The sequence below is a fragment of the Hyperoodon ampullatus genome (assembly GCF_949752795.1).
Source record: "Hyperoodon ampullatus genome assembly, chromosome: 19".
In the NCBI taxonomy this organism is placed as follows: Eukaryota; Metazoa; Chordata; class Mammalia; order Artiodactyla; family Ziphiidae; genus Hyperoodon; species Hyperoodon ampullatus.
Window position 1 is genome coordinate 7,565,605 of NC_136932.1, and position 10,463 is coordinate 7,576,067.

General features: G+C 56.7%; 1 protein-coding gene across 1 annotated transcript; it reads right to left on the bottom strand.

Annotated features, from left to right (window-relative positions):
• Positions 1–3,672: 3,672 nt before the first annotated feature.
• LOC307068064 (transmembrane protein 106A-like) lies at positions 3,673–7,891 on the bottom strand (the record flags this gene model as incomplete). Its single annotated transcript, XM_079725714.1, has 7 exons — positions 3,673–3,793; positions 4,385–4,438; positions 4,959–5,002; positions 5,094–5,234; positions 5,748–5,901; positions 7,084–7,147; positions 7,684–7,891. The coding sequence occupies 7 exons, from the start codon at positions 7,889–7,891 to the stop codon at positions 3,673–3,675; spliced, it is 786 nt and encodes a 261-aa protein (XP_079581840.1).
• Positions 7,892–10,463: the final 2,572 nt, after the last annotated feature.

Genomic DNA, 10,463 nt, shown 5'->3' on the forward strand with positions numbered 1-10,463 from the left:
TAAACATGTCTCTGTAGGCCCCGTTGCTCAGCACTCAGTGTACGTGAAGGAGCTGACGATCTAGTTGGAAAGACGGGACAGGTGCCAGAGAAGCAACATCAAGGGGCCGTTTGAGATGCCGACTGGGTAGAGCCAGCTGCAGCGGGAGGACGGTAAGACGTGAGGTCAGAGGTCGTGCTCTCTGTCGGGATCACCACTCTCCGGTAGGTAGCACGACTCAGATCTCTGAGCCTCAGCTGCCCCACCCATAAAATGAGACTGATAATACCACCTCCTCAGTAGAGGTGTCATGAGCACTGAATTAAAAGGCAAAGCATCCAAGCACTTAGCTTACAGCCTGGCTCACTGTAGACCGTCAAACCCAGGAAGGCTCTTTTTTGAGAGTCTTGAGAATTACATGCAACAGGATAAGCTTTGGAAAGAAGCCTTTTTTCCCCCTGACTCAGGAGCAAAGGATGGGAGAACCTGATCCCGGCCCTTTAAGACGAGGACCGGGCTGCTACATTTCACTTTGATTACTCTGGCTTCAGAGGGCTTAAGACAATGTTCTGAAACCGGCAGGCCCAGGAGCTGCTAACTAACCTGTTTTGCCTCCTGTCTCTCCCTCTTCTCAGTCAACGAATTACAGCCAGCAGTGGTGATGCAGAGACAGACCCCCAAGACCCCACTGGCCATCAGCAAACATCAGATGAGCAGCCCCATCTTCTTACCTCCCAGCAGCATCTCCACTTCAAAAGCCAAGCCCTCCCGATCCACTCTGGCAGGGGAGGCTAGCTGGGAATAACGTGAGTTCTTCCTGGAAAGAATCAAGGGGCTGGGGCTTCCCCGGTGGCACAGTGGTTGAGAATCTGCCTGCCAGTGCAGGGGACACGGGTTCGAGCCCTGGTCCGGGAAGATCCCACATGCCGCGGAGCAACTAGGTCCGTGAGCCACAACTACTGAGTCTGCGCATCTGGAGCCTGTGCTCCACAACAAAGGAGGCCGCGATAGTGGAGGCCCGCGCACCGCGATGAAGAATGGTCCCCGCTTGCCACAACTAGGGGAAGCCCTCGCACAGAAACGAAGACCCAACACAGCCAAAATAAATACATTAATTGATAAACTCCTACACCCAACATCTTCTTTAAAAAAAAAAAAAAAGAATCAAGAGGCTGGCTGGGCTCCCGTGAGACCGAGATGAGGGGGAGGGGGCGGGAAGACCCACGAAGAGGATGGAGAGGGTGCGAGAAGAAAGTGGAGGGCAATTCCACGCTTCTCCAGGCAGAGCCAATGGGGGAACCTGGCCTCGGGCCCCCAGGTCTACCGCTCCACCACCGGCCCTTATTTAGCAGTGATAGGCCTGCTGGGGGCTCAGGTTTACGACTCTCACCGGAGACACCAGCCCTTCCTCCCGGCCGATGCTTATTGAGATGCACCTGGGGAAGCGTGGATCGCATCACACCAGAGCAGACCCGGGACCTGGGGCAGCATCAGGAAGCAGTGGCACGCAGGGGCCTCCCCCAAGTCCGGTGTCATGCCTGGTCCACTGTGGGCACTCCGCTGTTGAACGGAGGACGGTTGGAAGGGATGGAGAGAAAGAACTCAGAGGAAAGGAGGACTGTAGCCTCAGGCACAGGACACCTGACCTGGGGAAGAGGGGGACTTGCCCCCCCCCCCAAATCCACAGGCCTCTTCCTCCCCGGGTCTCAGCCTTTCCACGTCGCAGAGACAACCCAGAGGCTCTGGAGGCCCCAGGCATCCCCCTCACCACTTCCTGAAACTGACACCTGGGGTCCCCCAGCCGTGCTCCCTCTTCCACTCTTGACTGGTGAGGGGGATGCCTGGGGCCTTTCACTGCAGTGTCGCCTCTGGGTGAGACTGAAGGAGCCTCTCAGTGCAGTGTTTCCTGCGAGGAGCGGTTGCGGGAAGCGGAGGAGTGGGGGCCGCACAGAACAGGAGCATCGAAGTCGGGAGGGACTCAGAGATGCGCGACGATAGGAAGGGAGCAAGCGAGCCCCCGGGAGCAGTCTCCCAGAAGGCAGAGAGGCCGGGCGCGCGCCCGAGGGGCTCAGGGACTGGGGAAGGGACCTTGATGATGCCCACTTGGATATGAAGAAACAGGCTGTGAGATGGGGAGCGTCCACCAGCTCCCTTCCCGCTCACAGGAGCCTTTTATTTTCCTTTCTTAAACATTGTTAAGCACAGCCGATTGACCCCAATATAAATCCTTTACATTTGGCGAACTCCACCCAGCGTGAGCTCCAGCCTGGCCCTCGTGGACTTCCGTGCTCTCACCAGCACCACCTCGACGCCAGTCACCCAGGCGTGCAAGCACGTGGACAGCACGAACTCCTTCCTTCCCCTCATCCCCCCCGGCCGGCTCCCCACCAGCTTCTGGCCCCACGTCCCCTTCTCCGCCCTTCCAGCTGCAAACTCGGCTTTCCCTGCCACTCAGGCTCACCTCTCTGCCTGCCTGAGTGATGGAAACCCCGTAACCGCCCTTGGTGAGCAAACGCAATTCCCGCTCGGCTAAAGAACCTGGGGGCTGCCGGGGGCTTCTTGTCATCTGACAGCAAAGAGGGGACGGCCTAGACGGGTCCCCACTGATAGGCGGCTCCATACCGTCAGTGCCCAAAGGAGAGGAGAGGCCTCTGGGAGCAGAGGGCGCCCTGGGACTAGGCTGGGGGTGCAGCGGAACCCAGCGGTTCGGCCTCACCTCTGCAGGTTTTCAGCGGGAGAGCAGCTGCACCCACCGTTTGACCTGCCTGTGTCCCTTCACGTGGGCTCAGGCGTGTGGCCTCCTTCAATAAAAACCTTTTAAAATGACTCTGGCTTTGTCTGTCTTTCCTGTGCAGGCCCAGGGGGTGCCCGGTGCCTCCCTCCCCTCCCCTCCTACTTTGGTTCCTGCTCCGAAGAGAACGATAAAACTGTTTTCGGGAGAGAAGCTTGGGCTGCAGAACACCTCCGACTTCCTGGGGACCCAGACAGTCTTTAACCAGGAAGGCTGCAGATCAAAGGGCCTTGGCCAATCTTGCTGTCAGATGGGTGGGGTGGGGGCACAAGTTACCAGGCGAGAAGCAGGCCATCACCATCACCCTGTCACACGACCAAAGCAGGGAGGCATAGGAGAGCACCTGCGGTCCCCTAAAAGGCCCTGGGGACAACACTGGCTGTCCCCCAAGTCACTTTCTCATTACCAGGTGGAGAACTTGGAAAGGATCCATGTATTAAAAGCCAGACAAAATGAAAGCTTTCTCCACATTCAGGCAGGACCAAGGTCTTCCCCGGACGAGCTGGGCAACCAAGCTGCTCAGCACAGACAGTGTGGGTGCCACTCCATGCCGCCGAGGCGGCTCTGAGGAAATGTCAGGTCAGACTTTCCTCAAGACAGACCAAGGGGAATATCTGGTGCTGGCCTCTAGATGAACCAAGCTTCCGTTCCTGTGGAAATCAGAGAGGGTGTGTGTGGGGTGTGTGTGTGGTGTGTGTGTGTGTGTGTGTGCGCGCGCGCGCGTGCGTGTATGAAGTTAACGTCCACAGAAAGCTTCCTCTGCTGGGGGTGAACAGGGGGAGGGTATGATAAAGCAGGGCTTTTCCTCTGGCAAAGTCACTCTCGTCCTGTTGGGTGCCATGGAGTGGTGGGAGATACAGACCAGGCCGGCAGGTGCCCGGAGCTCGACGACAGCAGACAGGTCACGGCGGGCGAGGGACCACCAAGTGGGGCTTGGATGCGTTTCCCCGGCAGTCCACATATTCGTAGCTCTGGAAGACCAGCTGCTCTGAATGGCTCAGGTAGGAACAGGTCAGGGTGCCCCTGGAGAGGAAACAGGGCTTTTTTCTCTTTTTTTCCCCCCAAAAAACACACCCGTTTTATTTTGAAGATTACAGGACTTGAGCCTTGACCCCACCCAGCGTCCACTTCCACCGATCTAAGGATCTGCAGTTGGGGTAGGAGTGAGGGAAGGAAGTAGGGAGGCGAGGGGAGAGACCTGGTGGCGGCAGAGGAAAGGAGCAAGACGGCGGCTGGAGAGCGCCCGCCCCCAGGTCTGCGCTTCACCGTCTTTACTCCTCCACACCACAGGGGTCTGGGAAGAAGAGGAAAGCCCTGGCCCCGCTCTGCTCTCTCGGGAGGGCTGGCTTCCGCAGACCAAACCCGGCCCTTCCTTCTGCTCCCCACTCTGCCGAGGCACCTGGCACAGCTGCCCCCCTCCCAGGGTTCCGGGCAGATCTGTGGCTGTCACTGTCAGTGGCTCATAAGCAAGGTGGGCCTTAGGGGAGGGGCTGGACCTGCTACTGCCAAGAGCCGACACAGACTCCCGGGATTCGCTGCGATGACTCTCCTCCCACGGGGTGGGGGTGGGGGGCAGACGTGGGAGCGGGTACCAGGGCTCCAAGCCCTACTTACCGGATGTGCAGAAGCACGTGGTGGACTTTGATTTTCAGCCAGGTACAGATCTTGCTGAGGGAGACAGAGAGAGAGAGAGAGAGAGAGAGAGAACCCGGGCCCACGTCTCACACACTGAGCGGCCCGTCAGACAGCTCGGAGGAGACCTGCCGGCGCAGCCCCCGTCGCCTCCTTTCCATCAGGGGCCCCACGTGCCACCCCCAGCCCTTCCCCCTCCCTCTGCCCAAGGTGAGCATGTCGCCCCTGCTGCAATATCACTCCTCCAACCCCCACTGGTTTGGCCCAGGCACGGGCTGGCCTCTTCCTCAGTAGAAAACGGTGAGTCAGGCTGAAGAGCCCAAGGTCATATATCGTAAGTAGGAACCAGATTCTAGCCTGGTTTTCATTCCAGTCCAGGTCCAAACAGGCAGAGGCTGGGGACCCTGAATGCCTGTACACTGCAGGCTTGGCCACAAGAGTGCAGGCCACACGCTGACTGCAGGGTTTGCTGAGCAATCAGAACGTCTGGTGGGAATTCAAACTGGGTTTCCAACCAGGAAAGAGGCTGAGGGAGAAGGGATCCAGGGCTACTCACTATGTGTTTTCATCCCATATCCTGTTGGCTACTGTATAAAACACCTGTCAACCAAACGGGTACAGGGTCAGCCCCAACTCCAGCCACCCGCGTCCACACCCCTGTGGGCAGGTCTGGCCAGCAAGAGGGAGTCACCTGCTCACTGGCCAAAGGGCCGATGTGGAGGAGGAGGCTGTGGGAGACCTGCCCCACCACGAGGGACTGGTGCAGCACCTCAGTGGTCAGCTGGGTCCCAGCGACGGGGTAGTAGTTGTTATTGGAGATGCTCAAGATATTCTGGGGAGGAGGACAGGGAAAGGAAGGGGTTCGGGTGGCACCATCCCTGGCAAGAAGAAGTCCAACGGTTTCAAAACCCCGCAGCCTGACCGAGCCCCACCCCCAACGTGGGCCGCAGCGGCCGAGGCCCCGGGGCCAGGGGCCCCTCGGAGGGGCTCTTAATGGCCAGGGGTCACCTTTAACTAAGACGTTAAGCTGGCTCAAAATCCGGTCTCACCCTGCAAGGCTCTCTCCGTTCAGTCCTGCCCACCCAGGGAGTCTCAGGCACACCACCGCGACTGCACCCGGTGACTTATGGCTCTGGCGTCAGTTCTAACCCCTCACAGGTCCAATCCTGCACAGTCTGTTAGGGGGCTCATGGTTGCTGCTGCTTCTCCCCAGCCCTCTGACATCCTCTGGGTGCCATAAGATCCCTGGCTACCGATGCCCAGGGTGAGGACACTGGACAAGGGCTACAGAGGAGTGTTGCCAGGAAGGTGGGGTCAGAGACCAGGGGCACAGGCACCCACCCACCGTTATATTGAGGTGGATAGCGGCCTCGCCAACAGTCACCGTGGAGGAGTTGAGGCCTACAGGCTGCACGGCGATAGTCCGGGGAAACAGGAAAAAGACGATGAGGGATGAGGTCACCAGGCAGATGAACACTGCCAGGAACACGGAGAGCTTCCTGTGGGAAAAAAGGACCCGGGGCAGAGGAGTGGAGAAGTCTGGACACCAAGGCGGCCTGGGCCGGGGGCGTTCAGACACTCTTCTCTCTCTATATAAGGCTCTCCTCCGAGCCGCCGCCCCCCCCACAACTGTACACTTAGCTCCCCAGATGCGGAGGACCGACCTAGGCTCAGATGTGGCCCAGAGTGGGTAGGAGCACCGGACTGAGAGGCTGGCAGCCCGGCTTCCATTCCCAGCTCTGTGTACCCACTGGCCCAGCAACTCTGAACAACCCACTCAACCGCCCTAAGCCTCAGTTTCCTTGTCTATAAAATGGGGATAATTGTACCCACCTCATACAATCTGTTAGGGGCTAATGCATGACAAGGCACCAATCCCTGGCCCTGGCACATAGCCAAAGGCTCAACCAACGCTAGCTATTCTCACTGGAAGAAGTAAGCCCACGTGACTTCTGACAGTTCTGAACTTTAATATTCATATTCAGAACAAGACATCATCTGTCCATCTAATTCAAAATCGAGATATGCATTAAAGAGAGAGCACCTCGTTAGCATTTCCTAAGGGGCCCTGCCAGATTCGGCTTCTGGTGCACTGGTGGGGGCAGGCTGGGTGGTGGCTCCCCCACGGAAGCTGAGGACCCGGGGAGGAGGTTGCAGGGATCTATGTCAAAGGACCCAGATGACAAACACGGTCATGGGCCCCCCAGTGAAACTCAGGGCTGCCTCCTCTGAGGTTCTCAAGTGTCCCAGAACACAGAGCAGCTGGTTTCCCATCTCTACGGGGAAAAGAACAAGCAGGTCTGAGCTGCCGTAGCAAAGGAAGTTCTCAGGAGAAATCACTTCCCCAAACCAGCTGCAACCACAGCCACTCCCTCCCTCCTGGAAGGACTTGCACAGTCAAGAGGTCCTCTCTGTCCTCAAAAGGGAGCCACGCTTCTTGGAAGCAGTGATGCTCAGGACACCAAGAGGCCTCAGGTGGCATCTGCTGTGCCCCGAGCTTCTTACACTAGGACAATCCTTGGAGACAGGGAGCTAATATGTCTGAGGCCAGTGAGGCTCAGACTTTCTGGGGGAGGACCAATGGAGAAAAACTGGGTGGAGGGAAGGGGGATTGGGGGAGACAAAGAGGAAGAGCCCCCAGGGGCAATGCCTACAGAGCTGGGATAGGAAGAGCGGCTTACGTGTGCCTGGGCTTCAGCCTCTGGTCCCCATAGGGGATGAGGGCCACCAGCTGCTTCTCTACTTCTGTAGAAAGAGGGTGAGAGGAAGGGCCAAGAAGTGTCCATGACCAACGTTTCCTGTGCCAGCCTGCCAGAAGCACCCCTCCATCCCACAGAGCACTGTCAGAAGCATGCCACCTCTGCCTCAGAGCAGGACTGGGGATACTGGGCTGTTGGCAGCTCAGCTTGGCCATCTCTAGAATGGAGGCGTGAGATTTTCATTAACAGGTGTGAGGCATTCCTGCACGTCACCACCAATCAGGGAAGCCCGATTTCTTTGGAGACGTCACTGTAACTTCCTGAATCCTAAGGCAGTGCTGCTAAGAGAGCAGAGAGGCTGGGAATCCCCTGGGTTTGGGCGGTACAACCAGGGCAGGAGGGGGTCTCTGCAGTGAGCCCAGGGGAGGGTTAGCATCTCCCTGGCTGGCCTTGAAACTCGGGGACTAGGAGCTGGGAGACCCAACCCCATCCAAGGAGACTCAGAGGGGCCTGGCACTGACCAGCTGGCTGCGGAGAGCTTTTCCTGGATCCCAGGTGACTTCCAGAGCTGGGGCCACTCACCTCGAGGGATCTCCCCACTGCCCTGGCAGGTGGGACAAGTCACAAAGCTGACACCGGCAGCCCTTTCACAAGGCACACAGGAACAAAAAGCCTTGCTGCTGGTGGTGCTGGAGTAGCTGGCAGCCTTGCTGCCAAAGGCTGGGGCAGAGGGCAGGATCGACTGGTTCTCATCCTCCCGGGAGCCCAGCTGGGAGAATGTCTCACCCATTGCTCAGGGGTATTGTTCACTGATGAGAGAAGAACAACGTTCAGTTAGCACTGACGCTGGGGGTCCCTCTGGCTTTAGGCTCTTGAGATTGGCAAGGAGCCCCGCCACAATTTCAGCAAGCTCAAGCCTAAGGAAGTGAGGCTGTGGAAATGCGAGCAATCACACACGACTCGGATCAGGAATCTCCATGCATTTCAACTCTTTTCTTTTTTCTTATTGTAGGAGAGCTCAGTCGGCCTACAAGAGGGAAAAGCAAAGCAGAAGTTATTTCACTTTAAGGGACTTTCATAAGTGAAAGGCAGAGCGCTTAATTTTGTTCTGGAAAAGCTGCTGAGCTGTCATTCACTGCAAGGGAAGGAAGTTAGATAGGTCTTGGGGGCAGCAGCCAGGAGAGCCCCTTCATCCTCTGTGACAAGATGACTCTGAACGTGTCTCTAGAGCACCCGGGGAAGAAATGCCCGAGGTCTCCAGCCTGGGTGTGGGAGGACAGTTTCCATTCCCGAGCCTAGACAGGTGCTGGCGAAATAGGAAGGCAGGGGGTCTTCGGGACGAGAAAAGAAAAAGGAGGCTAGGCTGGCCACAGGTGTGGCTAAAAACCCTAAAATGATTGTGGAGGGGAGCACAAACCTCTTCCGCCTGCTTTCCGAGTTTGGGTGGGAAAGCATGTCTGGGGGAGGGTGGTAGCAATTTCAGGCTCAGTCCCTCACCAGGATGAGTCACAGCTAACTCCAGATCCTTCCCAAAAGACCGGTGGCAAATGAGTGGGCAAGGTGAGCCGAACTCAGACCTTCGGGGCTTAAAATAAAGGAAGCCTCACCTGGTTCAGGTCTGAGATCCTGGGCTCCTCTCAGCTGCAAGAGGGCTAGTGATCTCTGGAGTACCTCTTCGGGGAGGAGGGCCTGTAAGGCAGGGTGGCTGCAGGGGCCACCAGTCCCCTTCCCGTAGAGTCCCGGGACCGACTGCACCGCGTTGGAGGAGGCGGGGAGCAGCGACCCCGGCCTCCCCAGAGGCTTCACGCCCTGCTCTGGGGCTCGGCCACGGGCTGCGGGGTCGGAGCGGACCGAGAGGCTAGGATGTCACTGAAGGAGGATTTTCAGTCCCACCAGACACCCCGGGAGGCCGTGAGTAGAGCCTGGAACCTGCGTGTTGGGCCAGGAGGAGGCACAGAAGGGGCCTGGGCCCTTGCATGCCAAAGGGGAAGAAGGGAAGGAGGGTCCCGAATCGCCTTACCCCCGGGCGACCGCAGCGACAGAAACGCCTGCCAAGCAGAACCGAAAGTGCGGGAGCCGGGGTTTCGCCCCAAGCTTCGGCTCAAAGCCTTGGCAAGCTCCGCCCCGGCTCCTCCGGACCCGCCCCTCCCTCCCAGGGCCGGCCTCTCTCGACACAGCGGCCAGGAAACTTCTCAGGTTCTTCAAAGGCCACGCGAGGTTCCGGACGAAAGGACCGGCCAGTCCAGGTAGGAGTTTCAAAGTTTATTTCACCATTCTTTAAGCGGTTAGGGTACAAGTACAATGGGACAGACGACCGGACCCCAGGGCCCTCCTGGACCCCTACAATACAACTCACATGGTCAAGACAGATCCCGTCCCAAATCAACCGAATTAATTACGCACACCCTGCCGCTCAGCCTCTACCCAGAAGCCTCCCACCCACTCCCATAAAAACATTTTAAATAATAAACACGCTGGTTGGCTTGCAGTCTGAATCCTGGCTTATTTAACAGCATTCAAGAGTTATACTGTAAATAAACATCATTATGGCCAATGATTAATTTAACTCACCATTCATTACAATACCAAACCAGGTTAAGTAATACTATTTTACTATCCTTCCCCCTTCAGGCTGGGGGTCAGATTCTTCTTTTTCTGCAAATAATTTTTATGACTAAAATCTGTAGTGTTTTTTGTTACCTCTTTACCAGCTGTACCCAAGACTCCCTTCTGTAAAACAGAGTGAGGACCGGGACCCCTGTAAGCAAGCTCCTTCCCACTCACTCACCCTGCGGTTAAACCAAAACTTTTTCAGTGAGTTTGCTCCCATCCAAGTCTTGTAAAACACCCGCCTCTTTTTTCTCATTCTAGGTTCTCTTGAACAGATTGCAAACATTCAGCAGGCCATCAGGATTTCCTAAGCCTCACACCCACTCACTTGCCCACCCCTGAACTTTACCGAGATTCACACAGGAGCCTGCCTTTCACTTTTCTCATGTTCCTGTACACCCCCGCCCACTCTACTGTAAAGAAGACCTGCCCCCCCAACATAAAGAAAAAGGGTAACTGTTCAATTGACTTTTCCCTTTAATAGAAGAGTTTCTTTCCTTCTTTGTAGCATTAGCAAAATATTTCACACTACCTAAATTTTCTCCCTTAAATAAAATAAAATGTATGCAAAATTGCTACAACAGACACTGCTCAACAGGCGCTGCTGGGTCAATGAGCACACTCCCAGCTCCTTTCTCAGAAGCGGGGAGACCAGAAGGTGGCTATTCTTTAAACGCATCACTGGGGCTCTTTTGAAAAACAACAGTGCCGGTTACTAAAACCTGCAGGGGAACGACTTTCTCCCTGAGAAG